The sequence below is a fragment of the Sarcophilus harrisii genome, chromosome 5 (assembly GCF_902635505.1).
Source record: "Sarcophilus harrisii chromosome 5, mSarHar1.11, whole genome shotgun sequence".
NCBI classification, from domain to species: Eukaryota; Metazoa; Chordata; class Mammalia; order Dasyuromorphia; family Dasyuridae; genus Sarcophilus; species Sarcophilus harrisii.
The window spans coordinates 254,598,503-254,624,365 of record NC_045430.1 but is presented as its reverse complement, the minus strand read 5'-3'; the positions used below and the strand labels follow the sequence as shown (position 1 = coordinate 254,624,365).

At 37.1% G+C, this 25,863-nt stretch overlaps 1 protein-coding gene across 7 annotated transcripts in view; it reads left to right on the top strand.

Moving 5' to 3' along the window:
• Positions 1-25,863, top strand: part of TBC1D5 (TBC1 domain family member 5) — a 571,191-nt gene that overhangs the window by 472,357 nt on the left and 72,971 nt on the right. For all 7 annotated transcript variants that reach the window (XM_031940325.1, XM_031940321.1, XM_031940324.1 and 4 more), the window contains one exon: positions 12,281-12,366. In XM_031940325.1, the coding sequence (XP_031796185.1) occupies positions 12,281-12,366 (86 nt within the window). The remainder of the gene's footprint in view (positions 1-12,280; positions 12,367-25,863) is intronic.

The window sequence follows — 25,863 nt, the reverse complement described above, 5'->3', positions numbered from 1 at the left end:
GTATTACTTTAGGCTATTTAAATTGTCTTCAGGGACCAGCACTGAGAAGGAGAATATCAAGAAGGAAAAATAACAAGGTTGAGTAGTTTCTGGCTTTCCTAAATCCAGAAAATCAGTTATGCCTACATTCCTCTCATCTTTCCAGTTGGCTTCATTCTAGAGTTTTTCCCTAAGGGTTCAAAATGAATTTATATTTTTACACCACACTTACTATAGAGTACCTATTGACAAGAATGCAAAAGACTCCTCTTAATGGGGTATGAGCTAGATAATTTTGTTTGCAGTTGAATGGCTATTTAAGCTCACTAATTCCTGAGAACGAGGATTAGAGTACAACTTAGAAGCATCATCTGAAAAAGCATCAAGTACATTAGGGATCTTGGAGGCCCAGCTGTTTGCCTCCACTTTTAATACAGTGTCAACACAGAGCCCCCAGTATTCAGACTGAGATCAGGGGCACTACACTCTGAAGGAACCTTGCCTCTTGTGTTGTTCATGATGGGAGGTCGTGTTGGCCACTCTTTGCTAAAGCTTGCTTTACTCTATCCTCCTACCCAATTTTCCACAAATTCTAGAATATTGCAGCTGACCACTAAAGAACACATCAGCTGCATTCCATCTCTCTACTCCCACTAAAAGAATACAAGAGGCGAGGTTTCTGGATATGGCACTTAGATGTATGTTTTGTGTCCTACCCTGGTTTCCCTGTCCTTAATATTAGTATTAAGGCTCTGAGGTGACCATACTGCTCTGCCTTCACTTCTTGGGAGTCAGCATCTGTATTCTTAGGAATTGTAGTGACAAGAAATATCAAGGTTAGAGAACGTAAGGAATAAGGACTGTAAAGCAAAATTTGGCTAATGTTAATAATAATACTAGTATTTTAAAGCATTCATCAGAACCAAAGGTAGTGAAATTCTGGAAGAGGCCATAGAACAAAAGTATTTCATTTCATTGTTTGTCATTGGTAAATTATTTTGGTTTTGTGTGTGTGTGTGTGTGTGTGTGTGTGTATACAATTAAGGCTTTTTGTTTTGTTTTTTCTTTTTTATGTTTATTTGATTGGTTAGTAAATTTATAGTAAGAAAAAGGAAGGAAGAATGGATGAATGATTGGGTAGGTGGAAATAAGAAATGATTTAAGAAATTAAAGCATGCCCAGTAAGTCTGGATCATATGCTGAAGTGATGCCATCTGATTAGTGTAGACACAGAATTATTGAGCTATTCCCCTAGAGATCATCTTATTAACCAGTTCTGCCTGTTAGCAGCATATAGAGGGGTGTCTACTCTTTGTCATTGCTGACTTTTCTTTAATGTTATTGCCTGAAGCTGTCCTGAAACTATGATAATAAGTTACTGATTCTATCTGGCTGATATCTTAACCACCTAGAAAAACTCAGGGAGCAATGTGAGACCACATTAGTTGTCAGCCAGTTCTCTAATAACTTTTTCATGCAATTGAAAAATCATGGAATTTTGAAGTTGCATAGGCCTTTCAGAAGCATCTAGTTTCACCCTTTCATTTTACTGAGGAGAACAAACCACTTGCACTTTAGTGGCTTGGTTTAAGGTCAGAATATAGTTAGCAAAGGTTAAAACCAGAATTAGAACTGGACCTCCTGACTCCCAAGGCATTCTGCTGTGCTACAGTCCTGAAGAGACTGGTATGAGAACGACATTACTGAGATTTTTGGCACCTTCCAATTACTTATATTGAAAACATATCTAAATTGATATTTTTAAAACGTCTTCCTTCCTACTATCTCAGCAGGAACAACAATGGGTTAAATAGTTATTGGTTCCAACTTTGAAATTTGGAATACTAACCATATGATTGATTCTTGGTGACTTCTTCCTGTCCTTTGCAGTTTCTTTATGATAGTAGATCATCATTTAGTACATCAAGTCAATTTACCTGGTATATATGCCAGGCACTGTGCTGAGTATTTTGGATACAGATAGAAACGAAACAGTTTTTGCCCTCAAAGAGCTCCCATTTCATCAGAGGAAAGGAGAAATATACATAAAATGCTGTGTGTGTGTCTGTCTGTGGATGTCCATGCAGAAAAAAAGAAGGGCTTTAGTAGTGACAGGAGGTAGCGTTTCAGTTGAATAAAGAAGGACTCTAGGATGTCTAAGAGGCAGAGGTAAGGATAGGAAGTACATTCCAGAAATGAGATAGAGTGAGCAAAGACGCAGAAATGAGTGTTGAAATTTAATATGTGAGAAATGGCAAAAAGACCCGTTTGATTAGATTAAAGTGTTAGAAAGTTTTGTAATATGGTGAGAAGGGTTTAAGCACAGGATTTTAGATTTGGAAAGAACCTCAGCAACAATCTGTCCAATCCATACTCATTCTGACAAACCTGACCTAGTTTTCCAGCTTCTGCTAAAAGACCTCCAAAGAGGGAGAAGTTTCCACCTGGCTAGGCAGCCTGTTCTACCTTCCCAGTTCTAATTGTTAGGAAGTTTACATTTACCCATTACTCCTGGTTTTGTCCTCCAAGGTCAAACTGAGCCAATCTAATGGTTCCACTGCTAAACATCAATATGGACTGCCTGAATTTTCTCTTCTCCGGCTAACCTTCCCTCCTTTCTCCCCCACCAATTCTTTCAGCTGGATCAGTTGGAGCTAGTTGTTGAAAAGAGAAATGTATTTTTGATCCTAAAAGTAATGTGATTGGGAGTCCCTGTGTTTTAAGAATCTCATTTTAACAGCTATGTGAAGGAGATTTTGGAATAGGGAGAATCAAGAAGTAGAGAGACTAATGAAGAGCTCAGTCAACAGTTCAGAAAAGTTAAGTTCATACTATTGACAATATTTTGTCCTAAGTTCTGGAGATACAAAGATTCAATTCAATGCATAGGCATTTATTAAGTGCCTGCTATGTACAAGGCATATGTACCTTGTCTTCCAGGGATTGGTAAGAGGTCAAAACAAGTGCAGAAATAACTCTAATACAAATTGTAATATAGTGATACACAGCAGAGGTTCATAAAGAGTGGTGTGAGAGATTGGAAAAGGGAGAAATCATCCCTTTCGAGCATCACTCAATCAACAGATATTTTTTAAAAGCATTTACAGTGTGCTAAAGGCCCTATGCACAGCACCAGGAATACAAAGTCAAAAGCAAACAAAAAAAAGTAATCCTCACTTCCAAGGAAAGTACATTCTAACTGAGCAAACATAATCTTCAGGTGCATAAAAGATCTCTACTGAAGTAGGTGGAAGGTGATCTGAAAGGGGATAACATCTGGAGGTAAGGGGACTGGGAGAGTTCCCCTGCAGAAGGTGGACTCTGAGCTGAGTTTTAAAAGAAGCCAAGAATACTGAGTGTCAGGGGAAAGGGACAGGACACAGTGGATGGGGGTGTGGAAGGAATCATGCTATTTTCCTGCTGGACTCCTGCTTTCCTGTAACCCTGACCATTCCCACTGGTAAGATCTGGTATCAGCCCATTTATTTGATTTCCCAATCAGTCAGTAAGCATTTTTAAGACTTTAAAATATGCATTATACTAAGTCCCAAGGACACAGAAAAAGGAAAATTCATGCTCCTACCCTCAAGGAACTCACATCCTTACTGGAGCAACAGTATATAAATAATTAAGTATATATAAGATATAAGCAGGATAAATTAAAGTAATCCCAGAAGGGGATTGATGAGACTTCCTGTCAGTCAAGGGTAGAATTTGATCCAAGTCTTATAGGAATCTGGAGAAAGTAAGAGGTGGAAGTGAGAATAAGAACATTTCAGCAATGGGGAGGGGAGAGGAAAGGGAGTGAAAGAAGGCAGGAAGAGAAGAGCTGGTTGTGAAAAGCTCTAAATGCCCAATAGAAGACTTTATATTTGATCCTGGACATAATAGCGAACCAGTAGAGCTGGCTAATACAGGCCAACCTACACTTTAGGAACATTATTCTGACAGCCAAGGTGAGGTTGGACTATAGTGGGGAAAAAGTTGAGTCACAGAGATCAATTCAAAGGCTATTGCCAGTCATTTGTTGACAAGGGTATCTGTAAGAATGAATGAGTGAATGAATGATACAGCCCTCTGGAACAAAAGTTAATAAGCAAATAATGGGATTTGCAGAAGAATCTTCTATGAATTTTGATAGTATTTTTGACTCATCTACGATTTCACTAAAACCAAATGAATGCCCACAGAGGAATAACCATTCTCTTCCACCAAGAGAGCCATCTCCACAGACCATTATCTGCATGATACAATCTGAATGTTCTTATAACAAAAGGGACTCCAATAAGAGTCTCACATGAAAAAAGTATCACCAACCAAGAAGAGACAAGTCTTGATTGTAACAAATTACTATAACCAGGAATTCATTCCATTTACCTTCTTTCTGAGAATTCTGCCATCATCCCATAATCCAGATCAGCATTGATGCTGATAGAGCATCTGCAGCGCAGATTCTTCTGTTTATATTGTGTTCGTGCTTTTTTCAGATGAAAGCATCTAAAAATTGCATTGAAAGTACCATGGGATGGCATTCACCTCTATTCACCTAAAGTTGTATTGCCTTATGCAAAGTCTATAGTCAAAATTAAATTGACTCCAGCTTTGGAAAGAGAAGGAAACCCCAGAAATTGCATTGTAATACCTCATAGGCAAACCACTATGGCTTTCATGCTGACATACTTTCCACAGAAAGGTTAAAGGTCCTGCAGCCTCAGAAGATAAAGTATCTATCCCTTCTGGCCAAAAGGGATCTTTTGACAACAGGGCTAAGCCGTCTTTTTAGGGCAAAGTAGAAACTTGTAGTACCACCATACATTTTCTTTTTAAACACCTACTTTCTGTATATAAATAGCATATTTGGGGGCCTGTTAATCTGGCAACCTTCTAAGCAAATGCACATATTTAAATATATTAGAGGAAGGGGAAAACATTTTTAATTTCTCTTTTGGTATACATTTATTGTATGAAGTTAAAAACAGAGCCTAACGCACAGGTGGTTTAAAGTGCTTTTCTGCCATCTGAAATCTCTGCTTGCCAGGGTACATGGGGATGTCACTTAAGGGAATTGGGCTTATTCAGTATGTAAAATGAGGTTGGCACGAGTTCAGGGGTTTTGTCTGTGGGTTTTACCCAATTATCTATTTTTTTTTAAATTAAAAAAATTCTCTTAAGACCTTTTGGATTTTTTTTAGTTAGAGTTTTTAGATAAATATATTAAAATGTTCTGGATTTTTCTATTATATGTTACAGATTTTTAAATCCTCATTGTTTCTAATATTTCTTAATAGAGTATAATCATTATTATTATTATTACATATGGTGATGATTCTTAATTTTGGTCATGAAAGAATCATTATCGGTGAGAATGAAATACTGTTCATTTTTTAAAACTTATACCGAGTTGACTGTGTTAATCTCACAGCATTATTATAAGCAGCAACAGTTTGGATCTTATATACATATATTTCATCCCTTTCTCTTTTCTGAATCTAGATAAAATATCAACACAATATAATACACCAGAAAATTAGCATGGTAGGGTTAACATGAAATTAGATTAAATAGGGATCAGTGGTATTGCTGTTTATAAATAAATATATCAATATCTGTATTAAGGTTATTGAATACACTCATTCCAAGTTAACAATAAAAAAGAAATAAATTTTCCTGGATAATTTACAAAGCAAAAAATATTAGTGGTTTAGTCACTTGAGTATCTAAGTTATTGGTACTTATATAAACATTCAAAGTTATTTATTAGAGATGTTTTAAGTTACTAAGGAATTTAATGCACTCAAGATCCTGATGTATGTTTTTTGAGCCACTGTATATTTGTATTTTTTAAAATGAAGAGGGCAATAAGAGACAGAAATGGTATGACCTTTGTAGAACCTGTAGTGATCAATGAATATCAGATCACAAATTTACCCAGCTTTAATTACAGGCAAAAAAAAAAAAAAAAATACACACACATAGAGCGGCAAAATTAGCATTTTAATATAGAAATATTTTAGGCTTTAGGAGAATTATGATAAATCTAATGTTGCCTAGTGAAGCAAAGAGGGGATATTACAGAAAACTGTCTCCTTAGGAATATTTGTTTAAATAAAGGCAAACAATACTTCATCCTTATCTTTTTTGGATAATTATTGCTATTTCAGGCTGTTCTTTGTTCCAGGTTTAAAATACCTTTAGTTTTCCAAAAAACTGTAATTGGCAGTATTTGTTTGCTATAAAACTACCAGAAGAAGAAATCCTGTTTGCTTGGCACTAACAAGATAATTATTTTAGGGAGAATTTTTGCTCTATAGATACAGTTCACTCTTGCTATGGCTTTCTGCACTTGGATGCATTTAGGTGCTCTAGTTTCAGTTACAGTATATTAAACCAAATCCTTTTCAGTGGTTGAGGTTTGCCCACCTGTCTACCCTAAAACACCTGCAACATATGTTTGCATAACCCTGCAATGCTTTGCCTTTTGGGTCCTGAGAAATTCCCCTAGAGCTTTTTGCTTATAAACAGCTGAGCAATTCGTTTTTCTAATGACGGTTGCTTTTCCCCTGGCGTTGAGGCAATAACATATTCACTAAAATAAGAGTCTCATTTTTCATCAAAGAGAAACGTTAGACATCTTTTCAGAGTGCTGTTTCCCCTTCTGAGCCGTCTTTTTTTTCCCTTTTCTAATCTGGCGTAGTAAAAAATAGAGGGTGGTAGCAGGATACTGGGAAAAACAAAAAACTAAGTAATTCTTACCATATACAAGTCTTCCCCTCCTTTCCTCCTTATGCCAGCCACAAAGTTAGACCACCGACATTTTCAAAATAAATCAACTTTTCTATTGTACAGTGAGCTCTAAACTCCTCATCTCTTTGAATCTAGACCATGATACCCATCTGAAAAGCTACAGAAATAAGAGTGACTTCCCTCACAAGAATGATCTCGGAAAAGAGTCTCAATTAAATGTTGAAGGGAACAGTGCATACACCAAACATTACAAAATCTAGCACATGGATATTTTTTTTAATTCAAAATAAGATAAAAAAAATAAATATACATTTTGAATTAAAAACTGTGAGAAAGCAATGTATTTATTTATTTCCAGATATGGAGTCCTGCAAAGTCCTACTTGAATGTAATTTTTCAGATAAGGTGTTTTGTTTATCAAGAAACATAGTGCTCATCCACACCTACATTAAATTACTGTATCAACTATCAAAACAACAAAGCATGCTTCCCCCCTCCCCCCCCCTTTTTTTTAACATATCATTGTTCTTAATAATGTTTACATTCTGGTGAAACTATTATTTTGATTTCATTGTTAAAGTTGTCTCTACCTGTCCACAAAATATGTGCTTGGCTAAGGCAGAAAAATTAGTTGGATATTTCAAATAGACCTTTTTACATAGCTGTTCTTCCATTGTAATATGACAATTAGCACAATTAGTTTTCATGAATTCTATCAGGGATCACTACAGTATTATTTTGTCTTTTCCCTTTTACTGAAAATATCTTCTGTTTTCCTAGACTTTCTTGTTAAGGTCCCTTTAAAAAAATAGTTTGAACAGAAACTTACTTATTCTGTAAGAGAATCTAAAGCTAAAGGAAGTGGGGGAAGGGGGTGGGAATACTCTCTTTGAAGCTCAAACCTGTTTTGGCAGAGAGATTTCCAACTGAAGTCAAGCAAAAGACTAACTCTTCTTAAATAGGCTGGTCCTTTTTAGTGAGTGAAAGGTAAATGCTACAGAAAAATTGGTTCCCAGTACCCACCTTCATGTTTTAATACTAGCCACGTAGTTAATGCCACAGATAATTTCCATCATATATTCACTGTAAGTAAATTAGCCAAAGCATTTTAGAAATCAAGTGAGAAATAAAGTTGATTTTAGTTTTCTGAGTGAATCTCATAGCCCTATGTGATAGATATTTTCTCCTCTTGCCATCAACCAAAAAGAGGCATGTCAGTTTCCCCGCTTACTTTCCAAAGAAAGCCTCTTTGGGATTTCTTGCATTCTTATCATAACATAAAACAAAAATGCTCAAGATCAAGAGGATATCCAAAAGAGTAACTTTTTTTGATACTTTGGAAGTAGCTAGGTTAGAGCATACAAGAGGTCTCTACTAAACCTATCTGGAGGGTCTATGCAAGAAAAAGCAACACTTATTTATTTTGCTTGTTGACAGAAAACCTAAAAGACTTTGATTTACCCTTCTGAGTTTGGGACAGATTTTTCTAATGTTTATGCCTAGAGACTTTAGGAATGGGCATGAATTTTATACCATATTGATGATGCCCTCTCCTAGTTGTACATTCTGCTCAAACTATAATGTATCATTAGTTTGGATATGTTTACAGAGTGATCTTTTCACTGCTATCTACTCATCACAAGGAGAATTAACCAGAAAAGAATTCTTCAAAGTAGAGCAGAAACCTAATAAATTCTATATACTTTTAAAATTAAATGTATTTTTTTTTTTTTTTTTTTTTTTTTATCAATTAGAGCCCCTTGGTGTGAAATGATGTTAAAAATAGTTCTTAAGTGGCAGCTAGTTGGTATAACGACTAGAGTGCTGGTCCTGGAGTCAGGAGGACATGAGTTAAATGTGGCCTCAGACACTTAACACTTACTAGTGTGTGACCCTGGGTAAGTCACTTAACCTTGATTGTATCACCCCAAAAAAAAAAAAAAAAGTAGTTCTTAATTACTCCATCCAGAAGACAATTCTGAGCACAGCAAGTGAATAGAAGTACCAGAGTATAAACATAGTAAATTAAAGTAGTGAAGAATGAAAAGATGTAGTCCCTCATATTAGGACTCTAATAATTCTAGGAAACAAAATGAAAATGAACAATTCGTAGTCTAGCTGTAGGTCTCAGTGGCATAAGCTGAAAACTGGACTTTGTTTTAGAACACTCTATGTAATAGGAATCCTAGATTTGTCATTAAGTTGTGCAGAAGATTTTTTAATTTGGAAAAATATGTGTCAAGAATGCTGAAACCATTTGGAACTTTTACACTGTACATAAAAGGAGGGTTGAATAAAGACCTCTACATAAGCTTTCAAGACAGAAATATTGAATTTTAATTCCTAAATCTGTCAATGATTTGGTTGTTTAGGGGGATGTTTTTGGGTGGAGAGAATTGTTTGTTTTTTACATTAAGCTTAAATCATTGTTGAGTATATTTAGGAGGCAGATTGGTTATAGAACATGCTAGTTTTTCTCTGTGTTCATAGATTATTTACTTGCCTGTATGTATTTATATTTAAATAGTGGTATTGTCTTAACAGGCATCTTGACACCGTGCAATAATCTTCAGCCATTGTCTTACATTTTAAATTCCATTTTTCAATATCTTCTTTTTCATTCTTTCCCACTTTAAATGACTCTCCCTTTGATACCAGTAAGCCTCTGAGGAATTTAAATAGGCCCTAAATGAGAGCAATACTTGAATCTCATTCATGTGTTCAAGTGAGATCATTATTTTTGATAATCATTCTAAGTACTTAGATCAACCCTTGGTACCCTTGAGTTGCTTGTCATTTCTTGATAAATAAGTTTTAAACTGCTTTACATGATCTCTTTCAGTATTTTTAAGCAAAAAAAAAAAAAACCACAAGATTATATTTTGTAATATAATCTTCTCTTTATCAGAAGTTAAAAGAGGAACTTTTTTATTATTTTTGCAAAAGCGTGTTGTATTTTTATATAGTGAGAGTAAAAAACAAAAATTTAGCTATAAGTGGCTATACCATATTGATGATTCTGTCTCCTAGTTGTACATTCTGCCAAACTATAATGTATCATTAATTCTTTTCACTGCTATTTACCACTCATCCCAAGGAGAATTAACCAAATTCTAGTAGAGGGAATTTTTTTGGATAATTCATGAATGTAGCATTAAAGACCTGCCAGTGGTTTTAACCTTTCTTTTGCATTTCCATTATGCTCAGGTTCAGGTTATCATCAACCACCGCAAGGAAACCTGTGTAATTCCTAGAGATGGAAAAGTTGTACTGTTAGACTTAATCGGATGGTAGTCATGGAATCATCTGTTATCTTCATCAAGGCAATTCATATTTGATTATCTTAGAACTCAGTTGAATACCAAACCCATGGAATAGTAGATAGTGAAATCAAGAGATTGTCATTTCTGTTAATTGATTGGAGCCGGTTTGGTAGATAAATGAAAGGTACTTTTTTTTTTTTTTAACAGAAAAAGAATGGGGCAATTTTGACCATTAAATTACAGCTTGTTAGCTTGATGAATTACAATTATTTAACCCTAACATTTAATACTCTAGCATTATATTCCCCTCTGAAGATGTTAACCTACATGAATTCTTTGCATTAAGATAGATTATGCCATTTTATATAAAAGTAGATTAAAAAGCAGCCTTCAGTAGAATTAATTTCCCTTTAATCCCATGTGTTTTATTTTCTACACGTACGTACATTATTTTATGTATTTTGAGAATGGGTCCATGGGCTTCACAAGACTGCCATAAGAGTCTGTCATGCAAAAAAAGTTAAGAACCCAGTTCCTGAAGCAGGGGTAGTGGAGTTTTTGGTGTATTTGTTTTGTTTTGTTTTGTTTTGTTTTGTTTAAGCAAGAAGCTTAGTGTTAATCTCAGATGAGCTTGCTTATATAAATAAGTAGTTGAGATGTAGGAAGTTTAAAAACCAAAACCTTTCCTAGTTCTAATTTTCTTTTAAATATTTTATGGAAAATTTATAGTTATGGTTTTAAAGAACCATTCTTAGCTTCGGTTTTTATTTAGTTGTTTGGTTGGAAATGTATTTGTTTAAGAGGTATTATTTTGTTTACATTTCACTTGCTTGTGAAAAGCTTATGTATGAGAAAAGTGATATTTTTATAGATTTCCAAATATGTCAACTATCATAACAGCCTCCTAACTAGTCTTCCTGCCTCCAGTCTATCTGGGCATTCTCTGATCCATTTTTCATATTCCTTCAAAACTAGCAATCTCATGCCAAGGGCAAGCACCCCAAAATGCCTCAAGAGGCTAGGAAGAGGGGAAGGAGCAGGGAACCACAAGCAAAGTGGAGCTTTAGAGCACTAGGCACTTTTTGGGGAGGAAAGACCCAGATACTGGTCCCCAACACATCGCCAGAGCACCAGTGGGGGAGGCTAGCTCCAGGGGAGCGGTGGGAGCATCCTAATCATACCTGGAATGGGAGCCTGGTTAATCTCGCTTACCAGGGGCTGAGATCAAGTTTTGCTTTCCACTCTCATTACTCTCTAGCTCCCATGGTCCTGGGGAAAAGCCTTAGTGCCCATCCCAAGTTAGCCCCGGCTTTGTGCCATGGTAAGACTATCAGTCCCTTCCTCCATTCAGGCTCTCCAGCCTCCTCAGCCATCCTGGACTCTTCCCCTAAAAGCCCTCTCCTGTTGCACTCCCCTCTCCCTCATCCTCTCCCAAAGTTGCCTGGGCCTTCCCTCCGGTGCCATCCGTTCTTGTCAACCCCTTTCCTAACTGGGATGAGAAGCACATTGAGACCACGGCTTGTGGCCTGCCTCTGTGTCCCCGGCACCCCCTTTGATCGACTCTGAATAAAGGGGGGACGCCCCTTTCCCTAACACCCAGAGCCGCTTTCTGGAGTGTTTACAAATAGTGCAGAGTCCCAGAAAAGCGATTCCGTTGCTGTTTCAATGAAAACAGGCATTGGTAAGTTGGCTCGTGTGAGGTGATGGTTAATGTGCTAATGATTGCCAGTGCCTACCACATTTTTGGCACTCATCAAATGCTTGAAAATGAAACTGTGTGCCACAGAAATGAGTAATTGTAAAAGCATGGCTCCGTTCTGAAACAGCACCCAAGCTTCAGGGAGAACAAAAGACTCTGCCCGCCATCTAGTGGACATCCTGTACACACTGATCCTCGGGAACTCTTCCTCTAATCTTCCACATCTTACTTACTGAGGCAAATACATTATACTGTCATGGGTCGGGTGGTTTTTGTGGGTTTTAAAAGGATTAGCCTTTTTCCCATTGTATTTTTAAATTTGCATCTCAAAATATGTGTGGCAAAAAACCGATAGAACAATAACAAAATGAATGAATTGATACATTTTCCAGGTTTTCAATCACTAAGACAATCCTTAGCCTTGCTAACAACTATCCAAATGAAACCCAAACATCATACTTTTTATTTCTATTTATTTCCTCTTAATTAAACAAAGCTATCAATGTATAGTTCTATTTCTGCCTTTTTAACTATCAATGTGCGATTTGTTTTAAACATTTTCTAAATACTATTTTCTGGACTATTTTTGCTTTAGAGAAATCCAAGACCAGTGACGCACCAGTTCCAACAAAATTTAGATTATTACAAGGCATGTGGAGCAGACCTTATGAATAAAACCAGGTAAGCACTCCCTCTGCACTGAATGCTTTTTTTTTTATTCAAGCCATTGTTAAAAACTCTCATATGTACTAAGTAAAAGATAATAATTTGATACATCACAGTTAAAGTTCTGATATATGTAAGAGTAGTTTTAAACCATTAAAATTTAACAAGTTAGGGGGAGCTAGTGGCACTGTGGATAGAACACTCAGGAGGACCTGAGTTCAGATTTGACCTCAGACTAGCTAACAAACTGTGATCTTGGGCAAATTACTTAACCCCAACTGCCTTCCCTCAAAATGCAAAATACAAAAAAAAAAGATTAACAAATTAACATTAGTGTTGAACTGAGACATTTAATTTGTAGGCTGTTAAATTGATTTTTTGATATAAAACAACTTAACATTTCTAAAGCTAAAGCCAGGCTAACTCATATGGATTTAAGTAGTCTATTTCCAAATATTGTTGGATTGATGGAGACAAAGAGGCAATTCCACCACATATTTTTAAATTATTTCTATAAAACTGGTTCTCCAGAAAAGCACTAGAGCCAAGACATGGACTTGTTAGCATTCACCAGGATCCTTTGACCATCCCTTTAGAACCAGAGAAGAGCTCGGCAGCTTCTGGTCCCAGCCCTCATTTGGGGACAGGTGAGGAGAGTAAGGCCTTTTGAGGTGAATGAAGTACCTTCCCAAGATCATGATTAAGAAGTGTCAGAGCTCACTTTATACCCAGATTTTTGGATTCCCCAACCAGCACTCTTTCTGTTGGACAGCACCAGTTACAATTATCATCTAAACATGGGCATATTAGTCATGCTGCCAAGTTGAAAATGTTTTCATATGTAACCATGTAAGTTTAAAAAAATCATTGTTTCCCTTTTGTTCCTCTTTATTCCTTCATCTTTTCCTGTTTTCTATGATATGGGGACACTGTTTCATGGCATTTGAACTTCATTAGAGGGAAACAGTTGTAAGAAAATGGTAGAAATGAACTTAGAATTTTGGCACACAATTTGTTCCCATAAATCTGTTTATTTCCACTATGTCCTCATGTGTTGATCCAGTTTTCTGTGGCAGTGTCCCATATAATTCACTTTCAGACCAACCACTGGCAGATGAGTCATCACTAGATTTACTTTCTCTTTATTTATTTGTATATATGTTCTTGTTGGCTTGACTAGATTTTATTCCCCTACTAAGCTCCCATCCGCCACAGTATTAGTACTTCCTATCCAATTTAACAGGTAGGAAACTTCTGTTATTCAAGGTCAAAAAGCCATATTTCTTTTCCTTCAAAGCACTTGTGCCAGGTCTGTGTGGAAGATGCCCAGGCGAGGTTCCCCAGAGCTTTTCCTGTCCCCTCTGTACTTGTAGCCATGAAATTCAGCCCAGAACTCTTCATCTCACTATCTTTTATTACTCCCTACATCCCTCTTGGTGAGGCTTTTGTTGGGCTATTTTTAGCTCAGGATGCTCAGATCAGACCCAGACCAAATTGGAACCAATGAGTAGAGCTCACATTTCACATTCACTGTGCCCTCCATAGGTCAAAGTCCAAGTACATGGGGCAGGAAGTAGCCTGAGCAAGGGGAACGTGGAGAGGCTGGGGGAGGGCACAAGAGGTTCCCCAAGAAAGGACTGGGAAGTGTCCCCAGAAGGAGTCGGGAGCCCAGGGAGAGTGATGCCCGCTTCTGTGGGATGGCCTTCGCTTAGCCCGGTGTCGCCATATAAGGGAAGAGGAGTGCAAGGATGCCATGTGATCTCCCGGATAAGAATATCACCCGAAATCAAGAAGCCTGATTTCTCTTCTCTGCTTTACCACGGATTGCTATAATTAAGTCTTTAAAGCAAGTGCCTAGGTATTTTAGTGATAGGCTATTACATACATGGGGACTACATAGCATACCCTAATTTTACTTGCTGAATAAATTTCCTTAAAAGACACACATGCACACACATGCACAGCCTTTTTCCTCATCATTCCATTAACTCCAACTATTAAGTAAGAGGGACAGAAAAGATCATTTTACATTTTAAATCTTGTTTTTTTCTCAAATAAGCAAAAGTTGGTTTTATAAAAATGTCTAAATTGTGACTAAGGAAATACCTATTTAATTTTTAAAGGTTTTAATTTAAGAGTCTATTGCTACTAAAAAAGCTGTACTGAGTATGCATAGCACAAAATTTCTCTACATTAAAAGAGAGCAATCTCTGATTAGTCCCATACATGTACTGAAATTAAGGAGAGGAAGAGAATACTTATCTTCCCTAATGCATCTGTACATTACTTAACTTTAATGGGTCTAACGTTTTGAAGAGATGGTACAACACAACTTTTCAAAATGTCGGGTTCCTTTATTCATCACAGGATCACAAAGCAAATGATACATCAGCTGCCCAGTCCCTATCAGGAATCCCTGGAGAGCCTGAGCTACCTCAGCTGCATCTGTTTATAAATGAGGTATAATACCAAGCGCTTCCTAAGCCTAGATTCATGACTGGGATCAGAAATTTCAAGTAAGCAATAGTGGGCAGGACACAGAAGAAGCTTGTCTTTATCCTTAGACCCAGAGGAACAGAATTCACAACACCCACACACACACCCCAGCTCTTAGCCATCAAAGGTTAGCTTAAATTAAATAATAAGTTACCCCAAGATAGCACTGTATCTCAAGGTGGGGCTCTTGCCCAATCCAGGTCTCTGTCTTTCTGACCTAAGTCCTCCCTCTAAGGCCATCCCATCTGGCTCAAGGGCCTGTGATCTCACCTGAGACACATTTCTTGGTCTATAGGCACAGCGCTGGGAGGTCCATTTCATCTTTTCTATGGGATATAGCCAGCAATTAGTCTCTCATAATTATTTTATGTGGATGAAAAGCTCTAGAAAAAGCATGTTTGTGAATTGATGTTAGTAGTGTTCGTGGAGAAGTTTCTTCTCCGGTGTTTTCAATATATTATTCACATTAACAGTTAATTTTATAAAATCTCTTTGCTCTTCAGTCAGAGGTTTAGAATTTTTACCAAACTATAGCAAAATGGATGAGAAATATACCTTACTCTACATAATAGTTAACATGTCCTAGGAGAATTTTCTATTTAAAAAATAATTTTCTGAAATCAATCATTCTTTTAGGATATAAATAATCCTCTCTTAATTTTCTGTTGAATAAGCCTGGGTAGGTTTGGTTTTGTTGTTTTTGAGTTGGTTTTGTATGCAACCGGCCTTAAATCAGAGTATGTGTGTGTAGTTTTTGAATAGCTAAAAAGGCAAAGCGAATAATTTTAAGATTTTGGTTGTTAATATTAAGGTAATATGAAGGTAGATATCTACCTTCATAATTAGTCAGTATTTTATGTTTTTAGTGTTCATGGTAGTTAGACACACAATTTCCCACTTTTCCCCCTACTTTTCTAATTCTTATTCTCCTGTATATAGTGTAGTTTAGAGAATCGAATAAGGTTCAGGAATGGGAGCTTCTATATTTCCAGAAGCTTGCTTTATCTTTTATTCTCTCTCAGATTATATAACTCTCAGTATTAATAAATCCATAGCTAGTCAGAATTACAAAAGACACCGAGGGCTATTTAAATGCAATAATATTATAGATTAAACTGCTTTAGGTGAGATAGTCAGGTTCAGGCATTAGTAATTACATCAGCATTTTATCAGAAATATCTAGGAGTTGTGTGTTTTAACTCTTACATCAAAGATTTTTTTCTTTCCTTCTAAAGAAGAATAGTACATCCATGTTTCTTGCCTCAACATAGGGTCAAGTGTCCCAGGGAAACAGAGAAATTACTTGAAGTAAACCATAAAGTCACCTGGCTTCCCAATCACTAACATAAGTGAATGCAAGACTCCTCAGTCCAAATGCCATGCACTTTCCAGATCACAACATTGCCTCTTAAAATATCACCACAATTCCTAAAAGTCCCAGCAGATAGAACTTCAACCCTGCAAATATGAGTATATGTATACATGACAGAACAGGAATTATGGTAAAGCTTTGTTAATTTTACTGAATGGAAAATTGGCCAAGTGTAGTATTTCACTTACTCCCCCAAAATACTATCCAAAATGTACAGATATCATTCTGAAAAAGACTAAAGATTCAGTCTGAACTTTTGCAACAAATAACAGATATTTTCTTGAATTTGAATTATTCAAAGAAATTTTTTAAAATTTATTTTAGGGATTACCTATATAATCTTAAAAATGTAAAAGTTTTCTTTTTAGTCAGGGCATGGAGAAATTACATCATCTTTTTAGAACTTGCTTTGAAATTGTGAGTTAAGACTATTGACTTAAGGGTCAATGACACTTCTGGTTAGATGGAGTTTCCTAGAAGGTCATTTTTCTCATATCTTCATGCCCTTGAATTTTTGTCATTTCAAACACTTCTGTGGATAACTTTTTCACTGGAATACAAGCAATACTCATTTTTATAATTTAAAAAATGGATATTTCTAGTTATCTTAAAAAGACTTATTTATGTTAAATATCTGTAACCTTATCTAAACTAGTTTAAAAGTAGCAAATATAAATATTTACTTAATCCTTTTACAACTTTAGTAGTTTGGATTAATTCAGTAAACTTGTTAAAATTAGTTCCTCCAGACTTAACATCTTCCAATTTAAACTTGTCTCTTTAAACAATGGGAGGAAAGAGGACTCGGGCTATTTTATCCAACTGAAACAATCTGGTCTTCTCATCTACGTGTGGGTTATATTAGCATACTTTCATATTGTTTACCTTCTGAATTTTGTGAAATAGAATGGGACCAGTTTGGGAGACTAGTTCAGGGAGGGAATTTTCTATAAGTGTGGGAAATGTTCAGTCCAAGCCTAACTTCCAAGTAAATTCAGTCTACTTTATTTATCCTAATATTTATCCTAATAATTTTCTGGTATATTTTTTTCAGAACTGTGTAAACAGAAAAATGATACTTTTTAGATTTTTTTTCTATTCATATTTTTAACTTACACCTATTTCTCAAATTAGAATCATACCATTTTGAAATTTCTTCCTGGCACTCTTAAAATATGTCTATTTTATGATGCAGTGGGCTATGAATTCATTTAAAAATTTTTTTTAAAGATATTTTCAAGCAAGACAAATTTCAAGTCCTTTTCCTTACAGGATATTATTCCCAAGTTTAATAGCCGATTATATTCAAAGAGGAGAAAGAGAACTAATAGACGTTTTTAGAATACCTAACAAACAAGTCAACTAACGGAAATGCTTTTGGAGTAAACAGACTGTACTAAGCTACAGACAAAACCAGTAACAGTAACATGCCACTGAATTTGTCAAAGGCAGACAAAAGGAGTTTCGCTCTTTTTGGAATCTATGAAAAGATTCAGAAATGGAATAGAGGCCCCTGCGTAGGTAGCATCCACATACGCATATGTCCACGAAGCCATGGTGAACAAATGGTTGAGTCACACAGATTTATTTGTGAAACTGGTGGGGTTTGTGATGGCAATCTGAGGCTAGGTTATTATTGCCACCAGAAATTATAAAAAGATGATCCTGAAAGAGGATAAAGATCTTTAAGGATCACTTAGTAAACCATCTGGATCATGGAAAGAAACCATAGAGCGTGACTGTGTAACACATTAGTGTAAGCCCTAAAAATGGAGCACCTCAGAAGGCATGAGCTGGTGACTGGAATTCTATACTTCATAAACTTGCTCCATTTCTTGGAATGAAGAAAAATGTCTACACTCCCTTCCCTCCCCCCCCCCCCCCCAAAAAAAAATGTCTCAATCTATCCTGAAGAACTCGACTAATAAATTGTACTGGAACCAGACCCTTATTTCAGAACAAACTATTGCTTACTTTTCCACCCAGACACAGCATCATTTCATGCAAATTTGACGGCCCCATCCTCAGCCACGTCAGTTTTGCTCCAATGATAGCTCCATTGTTGAATAGATTATCTCTCCTGCTGGGAAGGTGTAAAGTTGTTATGAGGAAGTTCCTTGTGGGCCCAGGGCTAACACTCTCCCTGCCATGACCCAAAGGGTGTCTACGGCACCATTCTGCCCGCTCTCCTGATTGAGGTATTCGCTCCTCTTGGCCTTCACCTGCTGTCCACAGCTTGCCTGGGACATCTGTGCTGCTGGTCCCCCTTTCCCAAGAAGTTGGAGCCCACCCCAGTAAAAGCGTCCTGGCCAGCATTTTCTTTGGGCTGGGGAAATAACCTTCCAGCCCTTCCTGCCTTTTTCTTGGTTTTTTCCTGGTGATCCTCAGGTATTTGGGGAGGGAACGAGCTTTGCCTAGGCCCATGTTCTCCCAACAGCCACTTACTCTTTTGCTCCTCAGATCCCCAGATCCAACGGTTTCCCCCCAAAATGGAGAGCTTGAGATCTCAGCTCAGCAGCCTGTGATGTCAAGGGAAAGCCCAGAGTCCCACCCCGGCTTGGAGCTGAGCTTCTTTTAGGGAACACACAGTCTCTTTCAGAGCCACCATTTGATTTATTTTGCTGAGTATTTGATCAGCTAAGAACTTTCTCTTCAAAAATACATTTTGGACCCCTCACAGCTGTATTGGTATAAACAGAAGAACTAGCCTGAGGTCATTCCTTCCTGGTCTTCCCTCTCTTGCTGAAACATCAGCATCATTTAGATTGAGAGTTCCTGTGGATAAAAGCATGCTTCTTCCTCCTTTCCAGCACCTACGTCCTCGTCCAAATCATTGTACCCAGCATGAGCGCCATGAATTTTTCATGGCAACTGCCTTAATCAGGGATCTCTATTTATTGAGGGCCTTGACCTCACCCTTGCGTAATCTCCTGTGCTGGATTCCTTGACACCCTTTCCCTCTGAGAAGCCTTCCTGGAACCAGCTGGAGAAGGTACTTGCTGGGACCTTGCTCCTGGGACTTCTGCAGAGCCTTTCCCTGGAACTGGATGCAAGAGAAACAGTGAATTCTGGGTAGAGCAGAGTTTCCTGAATGGATCAGAACCCTGAGAAAGTAGCTATAAAGGCCTATCTAATTTATTTCACCCCCAAACTGAACATGTGTTGTCAAGCTGTCCAGAAAATCCAGTGATGGAACTTCATCTCCACGCCTTCCCGCAGCAACTTATTGGATCCAAAAATACAAAGCATAGTATTTTAAATTCATGTCACTATGCCAAATATTCATAATCTCCAAGATCCGTTCAATGAAAAGCTTTAGCAGAGGAGATAAAAATTATATGTAAGTAAGACGAGGTTCATATAATCCCTGTTGTCCTTTCACTCTGTTAGAGTTGCTCTGAGGAAGCTTTTAGGGAGCCTACAGGGGATAAGCTTACATCCTCACAGTTCTGTTGATCTACAAAAAGCAGACATTTTCTCCACTTGGGCCATAATCGTAGGACATTTGATATGAAACAACTGTAGTAGAATAATGTACTCCAAGATCCTCAGTGAAAAAAATGAAAAGAAGACTATGATCATGATGAGAAAAATAATTAGTATTTTGCCTTTCCCTGTGTTCCAAGCACTTTGCACAGTGTCAGGGATGTAGTAAATGCTTACTAAAGGCTAATGCTGTAAAGTTTACAGAAAACTTTATATACATCCTCTCATTTGAGCTCTTTAGTCCCGTTGTGAGGTAAGCACACAGGCAACTGGGGACACAGTAGAGAAGTGTTGTCTTTAAATTGGGGTTTCCTGACTTCAGTTCCAGCCCCCAGCCACTAGGTCAGATGTTCTCAAGGCTTTTTGCATTCCTTTACTCTTCAAAAGTTATTGAGATTGTATTATCTATTTATCATATTAGAAGTTAAAACAAATAAATTTTTAAATATTTATTAATTTATTTTGTAACATAAATAAACCTATTATGTGTTTAAAAATATTTTTATAGAAAAGTAGCTACATTTAAAAATCAGTGAAAAGAATGGAATTGTTTTGCGTATTTTAAAAAATCTCGTCTGATGTATTAGAAGTGGGATTTTTTGGTATCTGTTTTTGCATCCAATCTGTTACACATTTTGGTTGCAGTATGTGAGCAAAATCCTGCCTCACATAGAAAGTAATTGGAAAAGGGAAGAGTATATTAAAAGCCAAATAATGTCTTAGTGTTATTATGAAAATAGTTTTGACTTCTTGAACAATCTGAAAGGGTATCAGGTGCCCACTGTATTAGACTGCTGACTCTCACATCCTATCTTACAAGGAAGAATATTTAGGCTTGGAGTTAGTGAGTCAATCAGCCAGAGCCCCCCAGCTAGAAGGTATCGATAATTTGACTCATGTCTAACTCTAAATGACTCCATGTGGAATTTTCTTGGAAAAAAATACCATTTTTTTTTTACCTTTTCTTTCTCCATTTCATTTTACAGATGAAGAAATTGAAGTGTACAGGGCAAAGTGACTTGCCCAGAGTCACCCAGCCAGTGTCTGAGGCCAGATTGTAACTTAGGAAGGTGAATCTTCCTCACTCTGCCTGACACTGTGTCCACTGCATTATCTAACTGCCCTAAAAGATTCCAGAAAGCTGGAAAGTCATTATAAGACTAGAAAAGGGCAAATATTCCAATTTTCAAAATAAGAAAAAGTATAATCTTCAAATTACAAAGTATAATGTTTAACTGACTCCTGGAAAAACTCTAGAAGAGATTGCTAAAGAGACATTAGGTGAATATATAGATTACAAAAGTGGTAATTACAACCCATTAGCATAGCTTCATACTGACCATTTTATGACAGATTAGCTTCGTTTCCTTTTGAATATAATTTATCTAACTAATAGATGAGGGAAATGTCAGGAATATAGTTTATTTAGATTTTAGCCACTCTTTTGACCAAATATCTCATTCTTTTCTTATGGAGATGTGGATCAGGTTGAGTCAAACTTATTGGACAGGCAAACTCAGAATAGTTGTGAATTGGTCCATGTGGCAGGAGGTGTTCAGTGTATATTCCTGGTCTTGGGAGGTATAACTTTTTTTTTTTTTTATAGCTTTTTATTGACAGAACATATGCATGGGTAATTTTTCAATACTGACCCTTGCACTTACTTCTGTTCCAACTTTTCCCTTCCTTCCCTCTATACCTCCCCTCGATGGCAGGCAGTCTCATATATGTTAAACATGTTAGACTATATCTTAAATACAATATACATGTACATATGTATACAGTTCTCTTGTTGCACAAGAAAAATCGGATTTAGAAAGATAAAAATAACCTGGGAAGAAAAACAAAAATGCAAGCTGTCCACATCCATTTCCCAGTGTTCTTTCTCTGGGTGTAGCTGGTTCTGTTCATTACTGATCAATTGGAACTGTGAATTGGATTCCTCTCATTGCTGAACATAGGCATTTCCATCAGAATTGATCATCATATAGTATTGTTATTGAAGTATATAATGATCTCCTGGTTCTGCTCATTTCACTCAGCATCAGTTCCTGTCAGTCTCTCCAGGCTTCTCTGTATTCATCCTGCTGGTCATTTCTTACAGAACAATAATATTCTATAACGTTCATAGGAGGTTTAACATTTTTATGAATGACTTGGATCAAGGTATAAATGTCATGCTCATCCTTTTTGTATATGACAAAAAGCTGGATCCATACAAATGAGACTATTGGGCTAAATCGAATAAGATGAAAAACAGTAGGAATAAAGGCCAAATCTTGCTCTTGTGTGTAAAAGTGAACTTTACAGATATAAGTTGGGGAAAGCATGAAAGACAGGAGGTCTAAAAAAGATGGAGTGATTTTGTGGATTATAAGCTCAAGATGAGTCAGTGCAATATGACAACCCAAGAACCCAATTAATGGGATAATGGACTACCTGGGCTAAGCTCTCAAGAAGAGGGAGCCGATGGTCCCTGTGTACTCTGTCAGATTTCCTCTGGAGGACTGTGCTCAGTTCTGGGCATTATCATTTAAGAAGGACATTGATGGGCTGGAGAATGGGTTAGTCTGAGACATGATTGGGTGAAGGATCTGGGAGTCAGGTGGTTACTTGAAAGACATCTCAGAGGGGACCTGCTAGCGGCCTTCAAACTTTGGAAGGTTTGTCATGGAGAGGAAGCCTTAGATGTCTTCATTTTGGCTTCAGAACCTAGGAGCAGTAGATGGGACTTGTAAGAAGAAAACTGAAACTTAGTACAGGGAGAGCATTCCCAACAGTTAGAGTTCACCTGGGCTGCCTTCAGAGGTGCCTAAGGCAAACCTTAAGGCAAAGCGCATCTGTTCTGAGCTGCTTTTGGAAATAAAAGAATTTCCATGAAGATATTTCAACCCTAGACTGCTTTTGCCACACTAGTTACACTAGACAACCAGCCTCTGAACAGTTGCTTGGGGTTGCTAATAAAATATGTTTCAAATAGATAAGAATCCTAAATACAACTGAGTAATTCCATTTATTTGCTTTGAAACAGTATTTGGACCAGAATAACGTAATGCCCTCTATGGTAGAATAAGGGCACTATAGACAAACCTGAACAAATGCACATAGGAAAAAGAAAATTCATACTGTATCTATACAATGTTAAAGCCACCCAGGAATCGGTTTTCTTAATCTCTTAAAAGATACGATTTCCAAAATTTTTGAAAGCTTTGCAAATGCTATTGTTATGAAAGGAAGAGAGGCTGCTCAGAAAGACCTCTGCAACTACTGCCACATAGGCTTCTTTTTATGCTCTCTAAAACCTTTGTGAGAATGGTCTTTATATCCCTGAGGGAGTCCTTAATGAAAAGAACAGAAGGAAGAGGCAAGCTTTCATATCATTTTCTAGCACAGAGTGCATCTTCACAATTACCCACCTGACTGAGATGTCTAGAAAAGGTGGGAGACTATTTGTCATTGGTTGATTTTACAAAGGCATCTGACTCACAGGACAAAATGTCCCTTTCATATTGCAAAATCCTGTGATTTTATCTAGTCCTCTTCATGATAACTAGATGGCCAAGACACATGAGGTGACAGTGAAGCTAGTGAAAGCTTGATACAAAGGTGCATCAGGTCCTTGGACCAGCCACTGACGAGAATTCCTACCCTGACACCTGTTACTTCTGAATTTAGGTTGTGTTATGTCCTGCTGTTTACTGTGACCAGGTTCTACAATTCCTGTCCCATTTGGGCTTTCTGGTTGCATCCCTTCACATCACCTTCCTATTGCTCTTGGATAGCTCCATTTGAGCCTCATGACTTTTGGGACACTCCCTTAAACACACCAAATAAAGAAGTCTTATTGCTTTCAGCATTGACCAGGTTATCTAATTTCTCTCCAAAGTCATCCTTTTAATTTCCAGGAATGAAACCTTTCAAAGCGGTAACTTGCAACACAACCACAGAGTATACTACATACAGATATTTAGTGTCTTGAAAATTCCTAAATCCTCCTTCTTGAAGAGTTTTGATTCTTTTACTCACTTCCATGTTGTACTCCATGCTTAATCCAATCCAGCCTTCCTGTCCATCAGCATCTCTGATTACTCTTTATTTTAATTTAACAGACCTGACTTGATGAAATATTATCTTATATAATCATTGTCAACAATAAAGGTCAATTTATTTCGAGTAAATTAGAAAATATAAGTTAATACATTTAATGTGAAGAAATCTTGATGTGGTGCTAATGGGATCAGCGGCTTTGCTTAAATCAATGAGATGAAAATTCTTCTATTAAAAATATGGACAGCATGCTGACTATATTAGCATATCATTTTTACTTATATCCTGAAAATTCATGAAATCAAGTTGCTTTTAAATTGCATGAAGTTTCCCAATCTAAAAAAGCTGAAACATTGGATAGTTAAAGTAGAAGGAAGTGGTTTACAAACTACAGCAAATGTTCCAAATAGGAAAACCATGCTCCTCCCTTTATAAGTACTGCTGTCCAAATGAAAAACTGCCTGCAGGAGTGAGCTTGATCTATATGTTTTTAGTGAATTGTAGTAAGTGTTATTAGTAGTAATGAAGATACATTAACTGTAGTCTCTTGACAACGCTTGTAGCAGTTTCTTAGTACTTTTATCAACATATAAATTTTACAGCTGGCAATATGGGAATTTGACTAGTACATTTTTGTTTATAAAAAAGGGTAACAACATTATAACTTCTTCATATTGGTGAATTATGAATCTTGACTTTTAAAGCTGAGAAGTAAAATAAGCCGGAAGTGCTTTCATGTTATGGTAGAACCTCTCTTTATTACTCACTGCAAGAAATGAAAATGTCGCCTGACAAATGGAACACAGGAGTGGGGGTGAATGGCTCCTTCAGGCTCTTCTAGGATCTTCTGGGGACTTGTCATTTTTGTGTGTGATGGTGTTCCACTCTGCTACACTAATGCTAGATAGCTAATGCTAATTGGTTTTTTTTTAAATTATTAGTTTGTTATTAAAATGATATGCCTTGGTTTTAGGTAGAAGTTTGGGATCAGTAGAAAGCACCGCAGAATTTCCCAAACGCAATGAGGGATCTCTTTTTCTTCTTCAATTCTGGATCAGTAGAGCTCATTGTCCAACTGCATCCTCTATCCAACCTGTCTGTGCTTGCGGACCAGCTCTGGGTTGCCAGTCCAACTGCATTGCATTTTGGATTCTAAATAATAGGCATTGTTGTTCCTTTTGTTTTCTCCTCTGGATAGTTGAAAATTTGATTCTTCTGAGTGATTAGGGTTCCCGTTTGGACACTCCAATGTTCCAGCTCTCGATACAATCAGTACTTTGTCATCTGCAAGCAGGAGCTTCTGTAAGATCCCATCATCAGTATGGACCCCTAATTCCATTTGGACTCTGCATTGAACACACTCCATTATGGTGGCAAGTACCTTCAACAAACATGGATCTTCTTGTGGGGCATCTGGTTGACACAATGAAGAGAGCACCAGATCTAGAGTCAGAAGACTGAATTCAAATCCAGCCTCAGACACTTAGTAGCTGTATAACCCTGGGCAAATTACTTAATGCTGTTTGTCTGAGTTTCTTTATCTGTAAGGAAGTATTGGATGCCACTAAAATGACTGAATAACGGCACATCTTCTTGTTTGTCACCTTCTTATGTTAATGATGTTAATGTTAATGGATAGTTAAAATAGAAGGAAGTGGTTTACAAAGGACAACAAATGTTCCAAATAGGAAAACCATGCTCCTCCCTTTAGCAAACTTTGTTCTCTTGTTATATCTCTTAAGGATATAACCACATAATTTTGCTATATACATGGAAAATGCCTTGTTGGAGAAGAACCTTTTTCTAGTGATTCTTTAAGACTATGAGCCATGGAATACAGCTTTCTCCAAAGAATGAAATTGCCAGGAGGCAATGAAGAAACACAAGGTGGTCAGAGAGCACAACATATTACAAAGAATTGCATAGAAGTGACCTACAGCCTCTAGGAGAGGAATGCACCATGACTGAACGATGTGGGCCGGTCGTGCAGCAAGAGCATCTGCAGGGTGAACAGCCCACGTGCTCCACGGGTGTCCACACAATGTCAGGATTTCTAACAGAAGCTACAAGACCTCAGGAAGGACTTGTGAAAGGACCTGGAGGAGAGTTGG